The sequence below is a fragment of the Chiloscyllium plagiosum genome, unplaced genomic scaffold (assembly GCF_037043375.1).
Source record: "Chiloscyllium plagiosum isolate Xiang-an unplaced genomic scaffold, Cpla_swu_hap1 HiC_scaffold_1, whole genome shotgun sequence".
Classification (NCBI taxonomy): Eukaryota; Metazoa; Chordata; class Chondrichthyes; order Orectolobiformes; family Hemiscylliidae; genus Chiloscyllium; species Chiloscyllium plagiosum.
This window is the reverse complement of record NW_028270139.1, coordinates 127,549,011-127,572,164: the sequence shown is the minus strand read 5'-3', so window position 1 is coordinate 127,572,164 and position 23,154 is coordinate 127,549,011. Positions and strand designations below refer to the sequence as shown.

The following is a 23,154-nucleotide window of genomic DNA, read 5'->3' as shown; positions in this document are numbered from 1 at the left end:
GTTGAGGGCTGCATGTCCTTCACCACCCTGCCAGACCTCACCAGGGCATTGAACTGGACACCTATCCGGGGCGCCACCTTATGTCAGCTCAACTCCTCCGCAAGCTCCACCCGAGTACGTTGGCTGAGGCTGATTGACCTCCTCCTACCATTTCTTGGGAGGTTCTCAAATCCCACCCAGGAGTGTCATCAAGAATCTCGGGTACACAGGCAAAGCATTAACGAGAAAGAAAAGTGACTGAGCTTTTTACTGGCACTTAGCTGACTTCCAAATACCCATCTGTCTCTGAAGGTATTTTTAATATGTAGCCCCTATAATTATGGTTGCATTTGCAATGTTATATGTTCATTGAATAAATATCTTCTTCTGAATAGATATCTGAATGCATGATGTCTCAGACGCTGGGCTTGGATTTTGAGGAGGCATCTGGCAGCAGATCATTACAAAGGTAATCTGGTAGGAAATGTGCTCTAATCTGCAGATATAATGTTAGTTCCAGCAAGGCCATTATCAATGGGACCAGAGGTATGTTGTTGACTAACTCATTGAGTGGTACATTGTGATCTTGCAATTGGCTACACCTTAATTTCTGCATAGAATCATTCACTCGCCATCCCTTTGCGTATCACCCTACATTGACAGCTGGTCAAGAATTTACTCAATTTTTTAAAAATTGGCATCTGCATTTTCACATCTCTCCATGCCCTTACCTTATCGGTGTTGCCACCTCCAGCCTTAAGACTCTCTATGATCACTTACATTTGGCATCCATAACTTAATTCATCGAAGCAAGAAGCAAACAGAAGATACTTTGCAGTAGGGATGGCATCAAGAGAGGGATAAAGTAACTGATAGGCAAGGAAGAGAATTCCAGGAGATTGGACATCAAGCGTGATCTGGAATGCTGGTATGATTAAATTTATGGGTGCCATACGCAAGTCATCATGGAGAGTCTTCAGGCTGGGGGTGGTAACACAGAAGAGATGGAGACTTCTCTAGTGCCTGGTTTCAATGAGACGTGCAGGAGGGAATGCTAAGTGTGGCACAAGGCATAAGGTATCAAGCTGGTGAAATTACTAAAATAGGACAACTAGTGTGTCAAACAGTGTAAACAGCAAATAATAGGCAGGGCGAAATAATTCTACAAGCACCAGATCAGATCTAGACCTGCAATCCTGCAGGAATGTTAGGATGATCCGCCTTGGTCTCCTCCAGAGGTCTACAGTATCACAGATACCAGTCTTCAGCCAGTTCAATTCACTGTACGTGATTATCAAAAAATGGTTGAAGATTCTGGATATTACAAAAGCTACAGACCCTGACAATATTCCTTCAGTAGAACTGAAGACTTCTCTTCTAGAACATGGCACTCCCCCTAGCTAAGCTGTTCCAGCAAAGCTATGACACCAGCATTTACCTGACATTGTGAAAAATTGCCCAGGTATATCACAAAAAGGATAGATCCAACCCAGTGAGTTACCACCCCATCTGTCCACTCTTGATCATCAGTAAAGTCATGGAAGGTGTCATCAACAGTGCTATCAAGCAGCATCTGCTCAGCAATAACCTGCTCAGCAATAACCTGCTCAGTGACACCCAGTTTGGGTTCCATCAGGGCCACTCAGCTCCTGACCCGATTACAACCTTGGTTCAAAGTGGACAAAAGAGCTAAATTTCAGAGGTGAGGTGAGAGTGACAGCCCTTGACATCAAGGCTACATTTGTTTGGAGCCCTAGCAAACCTGGAGTCAATAGAAGCTGAGGGAAATCTCCACTGTTTGGAATCATACCTGATGCATAGGGAGATGGTCATGATTGTTGGAGTCATCTCAGCTCCAGGGCATCCCTGCCAAGTTCCTCAGAATAGTGTCCTCAGCCCAACCATCTTCAGCTGTACCATCAATAGCCTTCCCTCCATCATAACAACACCAGTGGGGATGTTTGCTGATGATTGCACAATGTTCAGCACCATTCATAACTGCTTGATTAGTGCAGCTCCAACAATACTTGGGAAGCTTGACACCATTCAGGACAAAGCAACCAGTTGATTGACACTACATCAACAAACATTTACTCCCTCCACCACATATTCTCAGCAGCAGCACTGTGTCCTATCTACAGTTAGTACTACAGAAATTCACCAAGACTGTTTAATCAGCACCTTTAAAATCCACAACCACCACCATCTCAAGGACAAGGGCAGCAAATCCAACTGAGCACCCACTTACAAGTTCTGTTCCATGCCACTCACCATCCAGACTTGGAAATATATTTGTGTTCCTTCAGTATCACTGGAACAAAATCCCTCCCTAACACTATTGAGGATCTACCTACTCCAAATACATAGCAGCAGATCAAGAAAGTAGCTCACTACCTTCTCAAAGGGCATCTAGGGCTGCAATATAACTTCTGGCACAGCCGGTGACACTCACATCCAGTGAGCGAATTAAAAATAAATATATTCCTCAGGTTAACAAAGCCAAGACCTAATTAACTGGCCATTTTTCTTATTGGTTTTGTGGGGTTGTACATCTTGCACAGAGGGTGCTGCTGAGAAGGATTCTGAGAGGAGTTGTCTCAGTCACTGGCGAGGAGCAAATAAAAAGTAAAGCAAGCTATAACGGAGCTGTCATTTTTAGAGCAGCCATTTTGAGAAGGGCTACTTTGTAGTGGAAATGCTGCTGGAGGTTTAAGTTTGACCAAAGGGTCCGTTTTCATACTGTACATCTCTCTGACTCTATTATGTGTCTAGTTCTGTGTTCTTACTACTCTCAAAATTCTTTCCATGTTTACCAGTTCTGGTCTGATTTGTAGTGCTAAGCCTGAATTCACCATAAGCAGAAACATTTTTATTATGTCTACCCAATTAGACATCTTTAAGATACTGAAGTATTTATTTGATCATCCCTAAGTCTTTGCTCTGACAGAGGCAATAACATTTTTCTGTTCTATCTTTTTACTCTTTGAAATCTTGCGGTTTTCAAATTATTCTTAAATTCTGAAACCCTATATGAATTTAGAATCATAAATAATAAATGTCATGATATAGGATGTTATTTATTCATCAAAATTAAAGTTGTTTCTTATGTTCAAATGCCTAACTTCCTTTTTGTATAATATATCTGAATTGTTGGCATAATTCTAGTGTTGTGATTAAGGAGAAATAAGTTTATCATCAATAGTAGTTGATTTTCTCCCTTTAAGAACAAAGAGACTTTGGTGTGTAGGTTCATACTTCCTTGGAAGTGAAGTTGCAGGTCGATAGGATAGCGAAGATGATGTTTGGAATGTTTGCCTTTATTGGACAGAGCATTGAGTACAGGAGTTGCGAGATCATGTTGCAGCTGTACAGGATATTGGTTAAGCCAGTTTTGGAATTTTGCGTGCAATTTTGGCCAATTGCAATTTTCCCTTCTATAGGAAAGATATTGTGAATCTTGAAAAGGTTCAAAAAAGATTTACAAGGATGTTGCCAGGGTTGGAGGATTTAAGCTACCGGGAGAGGCTGAATAGGCTGGGGCTATTTTCCCTGGAGCATCAGAGGCTGAGGGGTGACCTCATAGAAGTTTATAAAATGATGAGGGGCATGGATAGGATAACCAGACACTGTCTTTTCCCTGGGGTGGAGGAGTCCAGAACTAGAGGTTTAGGGTGTGAGAGGAAAAGTTTAAAGGGACCTAAGATGCAACTTTTTCATATAGAGGGTAGTACGTGTATGAAATGAGCTGCCCGAGGAAATGGTGGAGGCTGGTACAATTACAACATTTTAAAAGGCATCTGGATGGGTATATGAAGAGGAAGGGTTTGGAGGGATATGGGCCAAGTACTGGCAAAAGAGACATCTCTGTGACTAATTATGAGCCAATTGCAAGTGCTACAGGTTTCAGAAAATGCTACATGATTGTCAACTAATATTTACTGAATTAAATAGACTTTGGGGCATGTCTAAATAATTCATGTTTATATTGTCTTACATTGGGATAAATTTTGGAAATACGTCAAGAAAATCTGCAAAAGCAACTGAATAAACATTTGGGATTAAGTTGGCAAAAGGAGGGACTGTGGCAAAAGGGTAGGTGTTAGTCCAGTCGCCTTTCAACTCCAATCTGGTTTGTATGAATGGAACCAAACTCCTAACTGTCTGTGTGATGGGTAGTAACTGCTAATTGTTTTTCTTTCACCAGAGCATTGAACCACTTAAAACACCTGAAGGAACTTGTCGATGATATTGGTGCCAAGATGTTAAAGGAAGCAGAGGGTCACCAAAATGAATGATGAGCAATTGGAGAAACTATTCTTAAATTCTATTAGCTAGTGCAATGTAATAAAATAACATTTTATGTTTAATCGAAAAATGCATTATCAAGATGTGCTGACATGTTGGTGAAGATTTCCTTCTAATGGCAGGATATAAATGATTGCATTTATGAACCATATTTGAGTCAATTGTTTATGTTTGCTTGTGAATATTGTAGTTTAAGGCCACTCTTGTGTCAACAGCAAAGTCTGTGGTTTTTGCAAGGTTTGTGAAGGTTTGTAGCTCAGGTTGAGGTTTAGGGTGGAGGTTTGCTCGCTGAGCTGTAGATTTGATATCCAGACGTTTCATTACCTGGCTAGGTAACATCATCAGTGGCGACCTCTAAGTGAAGTGAAGCTGTTGTCTCCTGCTTTCTATTTATAGGTTTGTCCTGGATGGTGTTCCTGGGGTTTGTGGTGATGTCATTTCCTATTTGTTTTCTGAGGGGTTGATAGATGGCATCTAGATCTGTGTTTGTTTATGGCGTTGTGGTTGGAGTGCCAGGCCTCTAGGAATTCTCTGCAGCAAAGACATGTCAGAGAATTCCTAGAGGCCTGGCACTCCAACCACACTGCCATAAACAAGCACATAGGTCTAGATACCATCTATCAACCCTTCAGAAAATGAACAGGAAATGACATCACCATAAACCCCAGGAACCCCATCCAGGACAAACCTATAAATAGAAAGCAGGAGACAACAGCTTCATTTCACTTGGAGGTCGCCACTGATGATGTTACCTAGCCAGGTAATGAAACGTCTGGATATCAAACCTACAGCTCAGCGAGCAAACCTACACCCTAAAGTCTGTGGTATTGGATCACAAATCAGCTGTGATCTAATTACTTTTTGAAATGTCTCCAGTAGCTAACTGGTCTATCTGTTCATACAGAAGCTGCATCATCAATACGTATTAGCTTTCAAATAAGATATTGAACTGAAATTCCATCTTTTTGTTCATGTGGTTGAACTGGAGAAAAAGAGGTTTACATAGAACATAGAAAAATACAGCGCCGTACAGGCCCTTTGACCCTCGATGTTGCGCCGATCCAAGCCCACCTAACCTACACTAGTCCACTATCCTCCATATGCCTATCCAATGCCCGTTTAAATGCCCATAAAGAGGGAGAGTCCACCACTGCTACTGGCAGGGCATTCCATGAACTCACGACTCGCTGAGTAAAGAATCTACCCCTAACATCTGTCCTATACCTACCACCCTTAATTTAAAGCTATGCCCCCTCGTAATAGCTGACTCCATACGTGGAAAAAGGTTCTCATGGTCAACCCTATCTAAACCCCTAATCATCTTGTACACCTCTATCAAGTTACCCCTAAACCTTCTTTTCTCCAATGAAAACAGCCCCAGGTGCCTCAGCCTTTCCTCATACGATCTTCCTACCATACCAGGCAACATCCTGGTAAACCTCCTCTGCACCCATTCCTGTGCCTCCACATCCTTCCTATAGTATGGCGACCAAAACTGCACACAATACTCCAGATGCGGCCGCACCAGAGTCTTATACAACTGCAACATGACCTCGGGACTCCGGAACTCAATTCCTCTACCAATAAAAGCCAGTACACCATATGCCTTCTTCACAGCACTATTTACCTGGGTGGCAACATTCAGAGATCTGTGTACATGGATACCAAGATCCCTCTGCTCATCCACACTACCAAGTATCCGACCATTAGCCCAGTACCCCATCTTTTTGTTCCTCTTACCAAAGTGAATCACCTCACACTTACCTACATTGAACTCCATTTGCCACCTTTCTGCCCAGCTCTGCAGCTTATCTATATCCCGCTGTAACCTGCCACATCCTTCCTCACTGTCAACAACTCCACCGACTTTCGTATCATCAGCAAACTTGCTCACCCAACCTTCTAGCCCCTCCTCCAGGTCATTTATAAAAATGACAAACAGCAATGGTCCCAAAACAGATCCTTGCGGAACACCGCTAGTAACTGCACTCCAAGATGAACCTTTACCATCAACTACTACTCTCTGTCTTCTTCCAGCCAGCCAATTCCTAATCCAAACCTCCAACTCACCCTCAATGCCATACCTCCGTATTTTTTGCAGTAGCCTACCATGGGGAACCTTATCAAACGCCTTACTAAAATCCATATACACCACATCTACCGCTTTCCCCTCGTCCACCTCCTTAGTCACCTTCTCAAAGAATTCAATAAGGTTTGTGAGGCACGACCTGCCCTTCACAAAACCATGCTGACTATCCTTGATCACATTATTCCTATCCAGATGTTCATAAATCCTATCCCTTACAATTTTCTCTAAGACTTTGCCCACATCAGACGTGAGACTCACCGGCCTATAGTTACTAGGGTTATCCCTACTCCCCTTCTTGAATAAGGGAACCACATTTGCTATCCTCCAGTCTTCTGGCACTATTCCTGTAGACAACGAGGACAAAAAAATCAAGGCCAATGGCTCAAGGATAAATGCCATCAGGCCCAGGGGACTTATCTACTTTCACCCTTTCCAGAATTTCCAACACCTCTTCCCTACATACCTCAAAGCCATCCATTCTAATTAATTGTGACTCAGTATTCACATCGGCAACAATGTCCTGTTCCTGAGTGAATACTAACGAAAAGTATTCATTCAGTGTCTCCCCAATCTCTTCAGCCTCCACACGCAACTTCCCACTACTATCCTTGACTGGACCTATTCCTACCCAAGTCATTCTTTTATTCCTGACATAAAATCATGAGGGATTATAGATGGGGGTATTTTCCTTAAGATGGGTGATGTTTCAAAAATAAGCGGCATATTTTTAATGTGAGAGGAGAGAAATTTAAAAATGACATAAGGAGTAAATGTTTTACACAGAGGGAGTTCACATGCGGAATGAACTTCCTGAGGAAGTGGTGAATGTGGGTATAATTACAATATTGAAAAGACACTTAGATAAGTGCATGAGTAGGAAAGGCTTGGAGGGATATGGGGCAAGCACAAGCAAGTGGGACTAGTTTAGTTTGGGAACATGGTCAGCACAGACTAGTTGGACGGAAGGGTCTGTTTCCCTGCTGTATGACTGTATGTGCTTTTTGTGTGATCGTGTCAATCCTATCGTGAATGATGAGCAGACCAACTTGCAACTGCAAAGCTATTATAGGAGGACTCAACCATGCATGCCCCTAGAGATGGAATAGACTTGTACATGAATAGGTGTTACATTTCTTAAAAAAATGTAGTGAAAGAAAACCAGTTTTTATTTTTTTCCGATATGAAAATGATTGTCCAAACTTCTGTAAAGCCTGATTCAGTTCAAAATCCAACTGGGCTTGTTGCATTTCTCACTTTTAGCTGTGACATTGCACATTTAACAACAAGGTTTGGGCATGTTCAGATACTTGTTCTCAACTCCAGGGTTGCTACTTGTGGTTCTCAGGCATCATTGGGCCTCACTGCCTGCTTCTTTGAAGTGGTAACTAGCCCTTGGTGGTTATAGATTAGATTACATTACAATGTGGAAACAGGCCCTTCGGCAACAAGTCCACACCGACCCGCCGAAGCGCAACCCACCCATACCCCTACATTTACCTCTTACCTAACACTACGGGCAATTTAGCATGGCCAATTCACCTGACCTGCACATCTTTGGATTGTGGGAGGAAACCGGAGCACCAGGAGGAAACCCACGCAGACACGGGGAGAATGTGCAAACTCCACACAGTCAGTCGCCTGAGGCGGGAATTGAACCCGGGTCTCTGGCGCTGTGAGGCAGCAGTGCCACCGTGCCGCCCACAAATAAAAATGAAAGATAAGCACGTATCTTGAGTGCAGCAGAAAACAACGTTTTTTTAATATCAGTTTGGATAATGAGATTTTCTTTCAAAGCCAGACCAAAAATCTCCCTTCTGCTTTGTCACATTCATCATTTTATTCTACAATTTGCAAACACCCTTATCTCATGCAAATCAACAGGTCTAACTGTCGAATGTATTACAGTGGTGTACCGCAAGTGATAAAATCAACAGCCAAGCATGAGCTGTTCTGATCACATCACTACTCTTTCTTCATTCTACATGAAAGCCCTCAGTGGATGTTGCATTTTTTTGTTTCTCAGTACAGACAGTCCCTGGGTTGCGAATGGATTCTGTTCCTAAGTCTATTTGCCAGGTAATTTGTGTGCAAGTCAGAACACGTTATAGGACAACATGCAACAGGAATTTTTATCTGAAATAATGATCATATTTCAGATATTTAAAATTACATCCTTGTATGGGGTTGCATTCGTAAATCAGGGACTCCCTGTATAAGAATTACTGCCTTGTCTTTCCTACAACATTGGCATTGTGGATATAGACGGTACCCTTCATGGCATTGAAACTTCCTGGTACTTCTAATGAGAACCTCCAACATCAAACATGTCGACAAAATGGAAGAGGTTTTTTTTTGTTGCTGTGATTGCATTTCACTTTCATGAGGGGCAGAGATTACATGCTGGAAATAGCTGTAGCAATCTCCCCAAGCATCCACACAATTAATAATTGTGAAACAATTCTGGGACGAAAGCTGAGTGGTTCTCGAGTTAATTTCAGGTCTCATCTAATGTTGAACACATTAGATGAACAGGCCCATTGCACTGACATTTCATGCAGATTCAGAATATTTTAATACATATGTGAGGGAAATATTAGACAACTGGTATTGTGGGCAAAATTAATGTCCATAGCACTAATAACTTCAAGTTCCTGAAAGTGCACACACAATTCAACAAATCCCCAACTCCTTCCCCCAAAAATCAAGCATTTGGCTTCAAAAAGGGGACCAAGCATCCAACTTGCACAGGGCATGAACTTGAAGTATTTTTGCTAAGGTAATGCCTAATGTGCCTTGTTTCTGGAGATGCTGCCATGAGTTTTTGTACTTGGCCAGAATTATTGTTGCTTCCTCACAGACTGTCTTTAAAAACAGAAAGTTGCACCATTTGGTATCATAATACTGCTTGACTCTCTGATGAGTGCAGAGACATGCAGTAACACAGGAGCTGTTTAGTAGGTAGATTTATTAAACCCTTTTCAGATACCTCCCCAATTTTGCTTTGCAATTAGCAAAAAAAAAGTAAAGACTTCCTCCAAAGTGCAAAAAAAAAATCATTAGACAGTTTGTAAGGTAACTAAGGATGGACAATAAATCTTAATATGTATGAATGTGTGAACAAGGTGAAGGAGTAGGCCGCTTTGTACCTTGAGCATGCTCTGCCGTTTCATAAGATCGTAGCTGATCAGATCACTCCACACTTCTACCTACTCTCCGAAAACCCCTCACCTACCTGCTGATCAAAAATCTATCCCACCACCTTTCCAGAGTTCAAAAGATGCTCATGACCTAATATAAGAAAATAACTTTCCTGTCCATCTTAAATGGGTGACTCGTTATTTTTAAACTATGACTCCCCAAACTCTAGATTTTCCCACAGGAAGTAGTGTCCCTTCTACATCCACCCTGTCCAGACCCCTCAACAACGTGTTTTACAATATCGGCCCAGCCTGTTCAATCTCCAGGTTGTTTCAGAGAGTTACCCAAAGTCCAAGAGCAAACGATAATGAAGAGAGCAAGGAGTCAAAGGCTTTTAATCTAGGGGGCATTGGGATCGGAAAGAATCAATAATGTGATGGAATGGTGTTATAAAACATTCACTAGACAGTGCCATTGAAAATTCAGAATGTTTGAGGTGATGTGTACCTAGCAAAAGCAAATTGTTCCTAACCAAATCACAATGAAAACTGCCACATCCAGCCTGGTGAATTAAATCAAGGGTAATTCATCACACATTGTTAAGGGAATTATTTTACTGAAACAGTCTTGTCATGAGTAAACATAACTGCACAAATTCTGTTTCAAATTATAATGTGGACAGAACTTATCTATAATTCATAACTTGGATTCGTTTTGATAGTATCTTGCTCCGGTACACTTATTAGCCAAAAATAACAGCAGTAAAGAGTGTAGAGAGACAGCTGTGTATCTGATACTGAGGCAGGAAATGTTATGTCGATTATGTCCAACTCAGATGCCACTGGAAGCGTGTTCGGTAAATGTTATTCTGTTGAGACTACAAAACGATGGCAATCATTCTGACTTCTTTTAAACTGTAACCATGCAAAGCATTAATGTAACATTCTAATAAAGGTCTAGGCAGAACCATATCTCTGATTCGTATTCAGGTTGAGATCCCAACAAACTGCACTTTAGCCCTTCGTAATCATTCATTAAAAGGAAGTTGCTTGAAGTTTCGTGTTAAAGGGATAAGAGAGGAAAATATTCTCAGCACTTAAAAATGTTCCAGAAATATTAGAAGTATTACATGTCTCCACTGTTTTCTGGATCAGACCAAGGAAGAACTTGTTACCCAATGATTGTAACAGGAAGAGTAATGCTGTCATGTCCATTTGATCAGAATTAAGAATGCAGCAACTCTTTCCAGCAAGTGAGTAAGATTGACTCCATAAAGAAGCTGTAAAATGTCTTTTCTATCACAAATGATCATGCTGCCTCTGTGTACTAGAGCTCATTTGCCACAGGGCATGATTCTCTCCTCCATGAAGCAGTAAGATAATGGTGAGTGTGATGACTTAACCGAGTGAGAGTCCAAATCATGAGATTTTCACTGTTGAGGTAAACCTTTACAATTACGTCATCCTCCTGTGGTTGCTGAGATACATTTCTCGCTATCAGTTGGTAAGTAGCCTTTATGCACATATTTAGATTTCATCAATTACACAATTTGGCAGCATTAACTTCCCCATTCCAATTAATGTATGCTCACTCAAAATACTCAATGCTTCAGAAACTCAATTGCCTAAACCCAGCATGTACCTGGCAATTTTGCTCTTCAGTCTCCAGTTTGGGTGAGTGCACAGCTCTGGCTGCCTATGCTGAAACCATCTCAATGATCCTTGTGGTCACTTTCACTACCACCTCCACAACTGCAGTAGACCCTTCATGGGGACAAAGGCAGCATCTATCCCTGGCCCATCACTGCACCCAGCTGGAGAACAGCAACATGCCATATTCAGCTTGACAGGGGACACCTTAACAGTAGTGTCAGACAGCAACTCTTTCATGGGAATGGCAATTTATCACAAAAGGCAAGGCAGGAGCATGTGACTGTAGGAGACAGCAGAGTGTCAATGTGAAAAAGAGAAAGATATGTCACTGTGCAGTACAGGGCTGCATCAACGTAGAGGTGGTGCATGTGCCTGCAGCTCACCCCGTAAACAGAGCATGGCAATGTGTGAAAGGGAGGCAAGAGGCTAAGGAGGGAAATTCCAGTCAGTCAGAAGATACTGCTATAGTTGGTCCAGAGGTTTCTAGTCTCGAGGTCAGGGAGGATTGTCCAAGGTCAGTCAGACACTTGGCCCGAAGCAAGTCGGGATCAGGTCCATTTCAGTCAGTTGATGGGCCATGGTCAGTCCTGGAAGAAAAACAAAATAAATCAGTAAAATGTTATTGTGCATCTCTACAGTTGGTTTTAGACTGCATCTCTAGCTCCCGCCGCTGGGTCACCTGACTCACTCTGTTAAATGTGAATGCACACCAACTGCACATGTGACAGTCAGGCCTTTCAGTTGGTCAGTCCTGGGAATGGGCCATGGTCAATGAGTTGGGATGAGGGGGTGGTGAAGTCTATTTGAATTGTACATAATCCTGGGGGTTGAGGATGCAGGTGGTGTTTATGATTTGTCCACAGCATCATCAAGGCTGTGGGCAGCTAGGGTCTGGAGATTAATCTGGTTGTATTCATCAACTTAGGGAATGCCTATAGTCACAGGAGGCAATTAAAGATGGTAGGGTGGGATCCAGTGGGGTTGGGGAGGGAGGTCTTGAGCAGGGGTTCAAGGCTTCAGAGGGCATAGGGCCAAAAAAGGCATCAGCACTTTGCTTGGACTCAATGCATAGAACTGCAATGAAGTGAGGGGAAGGGATTGGGGAGAGGATGATGACAGGAAACAGGGATCTGATCCAGGAGGGAAGTTAACAATGGGGGAGATATCATGGGTCACAGAGGAAGCCTGCAACTCAGTGCAGTGAACACAAACACTAAAGGTTCGCCAAATTGATCTGAAAACCAACTTGGCAAGGTTTCCACTTTGAGAAAGCAGTGCCTGAAGTTGGAGGAGGAAGGAGCGGTTTCTTTGAAAGGGATGGGGTTCAGGGTTAATAAGAGTCAAGGGCTACTCCTGTCATCAGGAGCCCAGTGAATATACACTGCAATCTGCCTGCCGTCATTTCACACTCAATCAAAATATTGATGTATCTCATAGCAACCTTGGTGAACTAAGAAGAGCTGGAGGCAAAGTCACCACTCGCCTGGGCTGCTGAATGGGATTGCTCCAAGTGTTATCCTATTGTGATTGAGGGCTGCTCCAAAACAAACTGACACCAACACGTTGTGGCATTGGTTAGTCATTAACTCCTCCCCAGAATTTGATCTGAAGGTACATTGGATGCTCACAGACTTCTGGGATAAAAGATTGCACCAGCTGCAATACAGAGAGAATGGGTGGTATAGTGAGCAGCTGAGGGCATGAATAGGGTGAGGGCGGTACAGTGAGCAGGTGAGGGCATGAGCAGGGTGAGGTCGTAATATGAGCAGCTGAGGGCATGAGCAGGGTGAGGGTGGTACAGTGAACAGGTAAGGGCATGAGCAGGGTGAGGGTCGTAATATGAGCAGGTGAGGGCATGAGCAGGGTAATGGTACAGTGAGCAGCTGAGGGCATGAATAGGGTGAGGATGGTACAGTAAGGTGAGGGCATGAATAGGGTGAGGGTGGTACAGTGAGCAGGTGAGGGCATGAGCAGGGTGATGGTGGTACAGTGAGCAGGTGAGGGCATGAGCAGGGTGAGGGTGGTACAGTGAACAGGTGAGGGCATGAGCAGGGTGAGGGTGGTACAGTGAGCAGGTGAGGGCATGTGCAGGGTGATGGTGGTACAGTGAGCAAGTGAGAGCATGTACAGGGTGAGGGTGGTACAGTGAGCAGGTGAGGGCATGAGCAGGGTGATGGTGGTACAGTGAGCAGGTGAGGGCATGAATAGGGTGATGGTGGTACAGTGAGCAGGTGAGAGCATGAGCAGGGTAGGGTAGTACAGTGAGCAGGTGAGGGCATGAGCAGGGTGAGGGTGGTACAGTGAACAGGTGAGGGCATGAGCAGGGTGAGGGTGGTACAATGAGCAGGTGTGGGCATGAGCAGGGTGATGGTGGTACAGTGAACAGGTGAGGACATTAATGGGGTGAGGGTGCAACAGTGAGCAGGTGAGGGCATGAATAGGGTGATGGTGGTACAGTGAGCAGGTGAGGGCTTGAGCAGTGAGACGGTGGTACAGTGAGCAGAATCGGGCATGAATAGGGTGATGGTGGTACAGTGAGCAGGTGAGGGCATGAATAGGGTGAGCGTGGTACAGTGAGCAGGTGAGGGCATGAGCAGGGTAGTGTGGTACAGTGAGCAGGTGAGGGCATGAATAGGGTGAGCGTGGTACAGTGAGCAGGTGAGGGCTTGAGCAGTGAGACGGTGGTAGAGTGAGCAGAATCGGGCATGAATAGGGGGATGGTGGTACAGTGAGCAGGTGAGGGCATGAATATGGTGAGCGTGGTACAGTGAGCAGGTGAGGGCCTGAATAATTAAGGGTTGTACAGTGAGCAGGTGAGGGCATGAATAGGGTGAGCATGGTACAGTGAGCAGGTGAGGGCATGAGCAGGGTGAGTGTGGTACAGTGAGCAGGTGAGGGCATGAATATGGTGAGCGTGGTACAGTGAGCAGGTGAGGGCATGAATATGGTGAGCGTGGTACAGTGAGCAGGTGAGGGCCTGAATAATTAAGGGTTGTACAGTGAGCAGGTGAGGGCATGAATAGGGTGAGCGTGGTACAGTGAGCAGGTGAGGGCATGAGCAGGGTGAGTGTGGTACAGTGAGCAGGTGTGGGCATGAGCAGGGTAGGGTGGTACAGTGAGCAGGTGAGGGCATGAATAGGGTAATGGTGGTACAGTGAGCAGGTGAGGGCTTGAGCAGTGAGACGGTGGTAGAGTGAGCAGAATCGGGCATGAATAGGGTGATGGTGGTACAGTGAGCAGGTGAAGGCATGAGCAGGGTAGGGTGGTACAGTGAGCAGGTGAGGGCATGAATAGGGTGAGCATGGTACAGTGAGCAGGTGAGGGCATGAATAGGGTGAGCGTGGTACAATGAGCAGGTGAGAGCATAAGCACAGAGAGGGTGGTAATGTGAGCAGGTGAGGTCATGAGCAGGGTGAGGGTGGTACAGTGAACAGCTGAGGGCATGAATGGGATGAGGGTGGTACAGTGAGCAGATGAGCGCATGAGCAGGGTGAGTGTGGTACAGTGAGCAGGTGAGGGGATGAGTAGGGTGAGGGTGGTGCTGTGAGGAGGTGAGGACATGAATAGGGTGAGGGTGGTGCAGTGTGCAGGTGCGGGCATTTGCAGGGTGAGGGTGGTACAGTGAACAGTTGAGGGCATGAGCAGGGTGAGGGTGGAACAGTGCGCAGGTGATGGCATGAACAGGGTGAGGGTGGTACAGTGAGCAGGTGAGGGTATGACAGTGTGAGGGTGGTAATGTGATCAGGTGAGGGCATGAGCAGGGTGAGTGTGGTAATGTGAGCAGGGTGAGTGTGGTAATGTGAGCAGGGTGGGTGTGGTACAGTGAGCATGGTGAGGGTGGTACAGTGAGCAGGGTGAGGGTGGTACAGTGAGCAGGGTGAGTGTGGTAATTTGAGCAGGTGAGGGCATGAGCAGGGTGAGGGTGGTACAGTGAGCAGGTGAGGGCATGAGCAGGGTGAGGGTGGTACAATGAGCAGGTGAGGGCATGAGCAGGGTGATGGTGGTACAGTGAGCAGGTGAGGGCATGAGCAGGGTGAGGGCGGTAATGTGTGAGCAGGTGAGGGCAATAATAGGGTGAGCGTGGTACAGTGAGCAGGTGAGGGCATCAGCAGGGTGAGTGTGGTAATGTGAGCAAGTGAGGGCATGAGCAGGGTAGGGTGGTACAGTGAGCAGGTGAGGGCATGAATAGGGTGAGCATGGTACAGTGAGCAGGTGAGGGCATGAATAGGGTGAGGGTTGTACAGTGAGCAGGTGAGGGCATGAATAGGGTGAGCGTGGTACAGTGAGCAGGTGAGGGCATGCGCAGGGTGAGGCTGGTACAGTGAGCATGTGAGGGCATGAGCAGGGTGATGGTGGTACAGTGAGCAGGTGAGGGCATGAGCAGGGTGAGGGTGGTACAGTGAACAGGTGAGGGCATGAGCAGGGTGAGGGTGGTACAGTGAACAGGTGAGGGCATGAGCAGGGTGAGGGTGGTACAGTGAGCAGGTGAAGGCATGAGCAGGGTGAGTGTGGTAATGTGAGCAGGGTGAGGATGGTGATGAGAGCAGGGTGAGTGTGGTACTGTGATCAGGGTGAGGGTGGTAACGTGAGCTGGGCGAGTGTGTTACAGTGAGCAGGGTGAGGGTGGTACAGTGAGCAGGGTGAGGGTGGTAATGCGAGCAGGGTAAGGGTGGTACAGTGAGCAGGGTGAGGGTGGTACAGTGAGCAGGATGACTGTGGTAATCATAGAATCATAGACATGTACAGCATGGAAACAGACCCTTCGGTCCAACCTGTCCATGCCGACCAGATATCCCAACCCAATCTCGTCCCACCTGCCAGCACCCGGCCCATATCCCTCCAAACCCTTCCTATTCATATACCCATCCAAATGCCTCTTAAATGTTGCAATTGTACCAGCCTCCACCACTTCCTCTGGCAGCTCACTCTATACACGTACTACCTTCTGCGTGAAAAAGTTGTCCCTGAGGTCTCTTTCATATCTTTCCCCTCTCAAACTAAACCTATGCCCTCGAGTTCTGGACTCCCTGACCCCAGGGAAAATAATTTGTCTATTTATTCTATCCTATGCATGCTCCTCATAATTTTGTAAACCTCTATAAGGTCACCCCTCAGCCTCCGACACTCCAGGGAAAACTGCCCCAGCCTGTTCAGCCTCTCCCTGTAGCTCAAATCCTTCAACCCTGGCAACATCCTTGTAAATCTTTGATGAACCCTTTCAAGTATCACAACATCTTTCCGATAGGAAGGAGAACAGAATTGCATGCAATATTCCAACAGTGGCCTAACCAATGTCCTGTACAGCCGCAACATGACCTCCTAACTCCTGTACTCGGTACTCTGACCAATAAAAGAAAGCATACAAAATGCTTTCTTCACTATCCTATCTACCTGCGACTCCACTTTCAAGGAGCTATGAACCTGCACTCCAAGGTCTCTTTGTTCAGCAACACACCCTAGGACCTTACCATTAAATGTAGAAGTCCTGCTAAGATTTGCTTTCCCAAAATGCAGCTCCTCTCATTTATCTGAATTAAACCCCATCTGCCACTTCTCAGCCCATTGGCCCATTTGGTCCAGCTCCTGTTGTAATCTGAGGTAACCCTCTTCGCTGTCTACTACACCTCCAATTTTGGTGTCATCTGCAAACTTACTAACTGTACCTCTTATGCTCGCATCCAAATCATTTATGTAAATGACAAAAAAGTAGAGGGTCCAGCACCGATCCTTGTGGCACTCCACTGGTCACAGGCCTCCAGTCTGAAAAACAACCCTCCACCACCACCCTCTGACTTCTACCGTTGAGCCAGTTCTGTATCCAAATGGCTACTTCTCCCTGTATTCCATGAGATCTAACCTTGCTAATCAGTCTCCCATGGGGAACCTTGTCAAACACCTTACTGAAGTCCATATAGATCACATCTACTGCTCTGCCCTCATCAATCTTCTTTGTTACTTCTTCAAAAAACTCAATCAAGTTTGTGCGACATGATTTCCCACGCACAAAGCCATGTTGACTATCCCGAGTCAGTCCTTGCCTTTCCAAATTCATGTACATCCTGTCCCTCAGGATTCCGTCCAACAACTTGCCCACCGCCGAGGTCAGGCTCACCAGTCTATAGTTCCCTGGCTTGTCTTTACCACCCTTCTTAAACAGTGGTACCACGTTTGCCAACCTCCAGTCTTTCGGCATCTCACCTGTGACTATCGATGATACAAATATCTCAGCAAGAGGCCCAGCAATCACTTCTCTATCTTCCCACAGAGTTCTCTGGTACACCTGATCAGGTCCTGGGGATTTATCCACCTTTAACCGTTTCAAGACATCCAGCACTTCCTCCTCTGTATATCTGGACATATTGCAAGATGTCACCATCAATTTCCCTACAGTCTATATCTTCCATATCCTTTTCCACAATAAATACTGATGCAAAATGTGAGCAGGGTGAGGGTGGTAATGTGAGCAGGGTGAGGGTGGTAATGTGAGCAGGGTGAGGGTGGTACAGTGAGCAGGATGAGTGTGATAATGTGAACAGGGTGAGGGTGGTAATGTGAGCAGTGTGAGGATGATATAGTGAAGAGGGTGAGTATCCATGTTGTGACTATCCTTTTAATCCCATGTTTCTTTATAATTTTGTTTGGATGCCTAAGGAGGTATAGTTTTATCCACAGCTTCTCTAATGAACCTACACTAGCTTGCATTTTAGCTTAAACATGTAGGGTGACATAGCAACCACAAAATGTTGCATAAACATTTAACTACCTTTGCTACAGTAATTTCTACCCTTTAGGAAATGTAGATGAAGTGTGAGTGAAAAACTGGAAATGGCGCTGTATGAAAATGCACAGTGAATCCATTTAAAGATCAGAAGTATTTTGTAGGTGGGTAGTCACTTCTGTGTTGTTAGGATGCAAGCTCTTGCATTTGTAAGTATTTGGCTCTTGTATTCCAATTCCAAGATGTTGCAAGATGTTAAGAAGGCAAAGACAGCCTTGTGGTTGTTGTTTTCAAAATGCCCTTCCTTCTTCATATCGGTGTGTGCTACAAAGCATGTTTTTTTTTAATGACACAGGCCACAGACTGGTCTGCCTAGAATGTGCAGCAGCGGATCAAAACTTTATTGATGTCAGCCTATCAAGTGTGGCTAGGCTTCAAAAGATGAAAGGACTCAGTTCCAATCCATTCTCATTCAATACCGAAGTTGTTACAATTTTACTAATGGGCAATGATTTCTGTGATTGAGATTGTAAGGTTAATGCCTGTCCTAACACTTAGTCCTAAGCATCAAGAGCTTAGAGGGCTGGTGTTACATACCCCCATGGGGTGAATTTTCAGTCAGGACAGATAAAGTTGAACAGGTGTACCAATCCCTTAATATGGTGTGTACATCTAGTGCAGCCACACTTGGAGTATTGTGTACAGTTCTGGTCACCACTTTATAGGAAGGATGTGGAAGTTTTGGAAAGGGTTCAGAGATTTACTAGAATCTTGCCTGTAATGGAGGGAAGGTCTTACGAGGAAAGGCTGAGGGACTTGAGGCTGTTTTCGTGAGAGAGAAGAAGGTTGAGAGGTGACTTAATTGAGACCTATAAGATAATCAGCAGGTTAGATAGGGTGGACAGTGAGAGCCTTTTTCTTTGGATGGTGATGGTTAGCATGAGGAGACATAGCTTTAAATTGAGGGGTGATAGATTTAGGACAGATGTCAGAGGTAGTTTCTTACTCAGAGAGTAGTAGGGGTGTGTAATGGCCTGCCTGCAACAGTAATAGTCTTGCCAACTTTAAGGGCATTTAAATGGGCATTGGATAGGCATACGGATGAAAATGTAGGTTAGAATGGCTTCAGATTGGTTTCACAGGTCGGTGCAACATCAATGGCCGAAGGGCCACTGTGCTGTATTGTTCTAGTGTTCTAATGGAGGGTAGCCAGTCATCAAAGTCAGTGGCCCACTGACTAGATGAACACAAGTGATTAGTTGCCCTGCTCACACAGGCAGGCAGGATCAGTTGGCCCTAATGTTTAGCTGTTAAAATGGCAGGCAGGTAGGAAGATACCACCTTGGACAGCGACACTGCCCATTAGGGCCAGAGAATGGTAACTCCCCTTCCTTCTTTCCCAACTACTTTTTAAAAACCCAAACCCCAGTCCCTTAACTCCATTACTCTGGTAGGCAAACCCTTCCTGCGCAATGGGGTTCCATTAGGCCTCACACCTCGATCTGCTTTCTGAGTAGCACCCTCTATGGTGAACTATTGCTGCCGGGACTGTTGACTTGATTACCAGTTTGACTTGATTACCTTACATTTTTCTAAGTATCTGGCTATAACATCTTTATGAATAATGGTTTCTAATTTCTTCCCTATGACAGATAAACTGATTGGCCTGTAGTTCCTTGCTTTCTGTCTCCCATTTGAATAAAAGAGTAACATTTGCTGTCTTTCAATTCTTGTTTTGTTTGTTCATGAGATCTATCATTGGTTGGACCAGAATTTATTGGCTATCCCTAATTGCCCTTTCATTTGAATGGCTTGTTTGACCATTGAAGTGGGCAATTAACCACATTACTGCTGTCACATGTAGGCCAGACCAGGTAAACCTCTCTCCCTCAAGTGCATTAGTGAACCAAATGGATTTTTACATCAATCAGCAATGGTTACATGGTTACCATTAGGCCAGCTTTTAATTGCAAGGTTATTTTTAAACTGAATTCAAATGTCACCATCTGCTAAGAAGGATTCAAACCCATGTTCCCCAAGCATTAACCTGGGCTTCTGGATTATTACAGAATCAATAGAATATTAACAGAATCCTCTCCAAATATACACAATATTGTTAACTAGAACCAACACATTAACTATCTCAGTAGCCACTTCTTTTAAGAACCTAGGAAGAAGTCCACCTGGACCAGTGAACTTGTAAGATCATAGCTCCAAGAATTGTATCAATTTAACATCCACCGTGTCCTCAGACTCTCCTAAAATACTTTGCAGCTGACAATCTAGAGTTAAGCGTCATCATTATTCTGATGTAAAATGGGAATCAGTTTTAACTCAGCAATGTTCCCCCAAACAGCAGCAAGATAAATGAAACGGAAGTCTGTTTTAAATGTTTCTATTTAGGAGATAAATCTTTCTTAGGACACCAGGATTCATGCTTGGAACTTATATGTTGGTCAGAAACTGGAAATGAATGTGGAGCAAAGCTTGAAGCCATAGCCTTTTAACTCAAGTGCAGGAATGCTACAAAATTGATAGTGTCACAGAGTGACACAGCATGAAAACCAACTATTTGGCCCAACTTGTCCATGCCAACCATGTTTTTCAAAATAAATTAGTCCCATTTACCTGCACATCACCAAAATCCCTCTAAGCCTTTCCTATTCATGTACCTGTCCAAACACCTTTTAAATGTTGTAATTCTATCAGTTTCCACCACTTCCTCTGCCAGCTCATTCCATACACACAGCAGTCTCTGTGTGAAAAAATGCCTTTCAGTTCCCATTTCTGGAATAAACATGAATTTCAAATTGCCACGCAACAGACGAGCTGCTGAAACCCAGAGAAAAACAATATTTTGTTTACTATCTTCACTTCCTTGTTCTCACTCTGCTCTTAAAGACCCAACCGTAATAAAGAAATATTCTAACGGACTGACAAGTCAACCAAATAAACTTGCCCACAAGACCAGGCTAAAAATAGCAGACAGAAAAGTTGCACACAAAAGCGGATCTTACATGGAAAATGCATAAAGAGAAACAATGTTTTTGTTTTAACATGAATGCTGTCCATGAGATACAACTGTCTCTGATGGTATGGTATCATTTAGTCACAAATGGTGTCCAAGCAGAAAACATTGCACTTCATGTTTTCTGGGTGAGTTATTACAATCAACTGTGCCACTTCCAACCATTCTTTAATTCATATAAATAATTGAACAGTTTAAGAATCAGAGGATGGTATTAGCATTTATACAGTGAGTGGAAATGTCACTGTTTGGTGCTTGGAGCAAAATAAATCTTGCTTTTGCTGAATAGCGAGAAGTATCACTGCAATTTTTTTATCCAGACAGCCTCCTTTAATTATACATCGTTATAGGGACATAGGACTTATGAACATGAGTAGGCCATTTGGCACTTTGAACCTCCTCTATTACTCAATAATATCATGGCTGATCCAGTTGTGGCCTCGGCTTCCGATCTGCATCCCCTAACCCTCGACTCCCCTGTCCAGCAACAATCTGTCCAACTCAGCCTATAATAAATTTAAAGAACTAATCTCCTCTACATTTCAGGAAAGAAAATTCCACATACTATAACAACCCTATAACAGAGAAAATTAATATCTTCTCACTTCTGTCTGTAAAGGGAGACTGCTTAAACCACGTCCTTTAGTTTTAGTCTCTCCACATTCCCCTGGAATAAGAGACCGGCAAGTATTTAGAGAGATGTATGTGAATGGCACATTACTTTTGGTGTAGGTGGGGAAGCGAATTGAGTGTGTGAGTAGGCACCGCAGAAAACATGAAGTGGTGTAGCAGAGTGGGGGAATCTGGAAGAGAGTCAGGAAAATTTGTTGCAATTGTGAGTGCAGTAGAGATAGGCCTAGGTAGAGACAGAGTGACAGTAAGGTATTGGAGAGAAGGCATTTTTCAAATAATACTCCGAAACTTTACACAGTATTTCAGGTATGGTCTCACAAAGGCACTGTACAGCTGCAATAACATCTGCCAACTTATATATTCCATTCTGCCTTTAATAACTAACAAATTAAAAAAAACACAAAGAACTGCAGATTCTGGAAATCAGAAACAAAAACTCTGCAGATCTGTCAGCATCTCTGGAGAGAAAGCAGAGTTAACATTTCAGGTGTGGTGACCCCTTTTCAGGGTTCATAAATTAACTCATTTTGGCAGTTGTTGTATCAATACCAACTGGCATTATTTTTACAAAGATCCAAAGTTACTGCTAATTGATTATACGGTGGGTCCCTGATTTAGGAACGTCCGATTTATGAACACTAGTATTTATGAGCGAGGTCTCATTCAAGGGTTAAAAATCACACAACACTTATAGTGGCATCTCCAAATCATTCAAAGGTGTAATTTTAAAGATCTGACATTCAAACGGCTTCTTCCAGATTGAACCCATTCTCAAACCAGAGACTGCTTGTATTAACTAGCATTTGTACTGCAGAATTGAGGTTCCATTTTAAATATATTTGACATTAAGGTTGCCATTAACCACTCATTTTGAAGCTGGAGCACCGATACAGACTGGCAATAATTATTCCCTAGTCAAATGTTTGTTCCGCATGTGCTAATTTAAACATTTGCATGCCAGCTCATTAAAAGGCGCTGTCACCTGAATTTAGAATGAAGGTAATTTGCCTGAGAAAACAGACAGGAAATATCTTAATCAATCAGTGTTTGGACAAGTATGCTTCATTCAAAAATGCTTGATACCCAACAAGATTAAAATCCCGTTCTAACAATCAGCTCAATATATTTCTAGGTATTATTAGCAAAGGTGATATTAGATAATGTGGGAATATGATCACCATGATGTAAAAGAGTGGAGCTGACTTGAGGAGCTGAATAGACTATTCTTGTTCCTAAATTTCTAACATTAGGTAGAATCTTGTGCTACTCCTGAAAATATGTAGCTTGGAAAACAGTGGAACATAATAGTAACGCAAATCCTACTCTTAGCCTGGAAATTGGCTTCCCAATAACAGGATGAAACCATGGGATTAAGTTTTCATATGGAAGAAGGCGGGTCAACTCTCTTGCAACAAATGTTAGATGCTCTTTGCAAGTTTCTGGGAGCGGAAGATTTGAATTATAAGGAGAGGATGGATAGACTGAGACTGTTTTCACTGTACTATAGGAGTTTGAGGAGGGTTTTATAAAAATTTTGAGGGGTCTGGATAAGGTGAACGGCAGATATATTTTCCCTAGGATGGGGAAATTTCAAGATTGAGGGCGCATTTTA

General features: G+C 43.9%; 1 protein-coding gene across 3 annotated transcripts in view; it reads left to right on the top strand.

The window, feature by feature from the left end:
* cunh18orf54 (chromosome unknown C18orf54 homolog) overlaps window positions 1–4,433 on the top strand; it is a 49,042-nt gene extending 44,609 nt beyond the window's left edge. For all 3 annotated transcript variants that reach the window (XM_087990608.1, XM_043721299.2, XM_087990604.1), the window contains 2 exons: window positions 375–448; window positions 4,184–4,433. In XM_087990608.1, coding sequence (XP_087846734.1) covers window positions 375–448; window positions 4,184–4,274 — 165 coding nt within the window. In that variant the 3' untranslated portion in view covers window positions 4,275–4,433. The remainder of the gene's footprint in view (window positions 1–374; window positions 449–4,183) is intronic.
* Window positions 4,434–23,154: the final 18,721 nt, after the last annotated feature.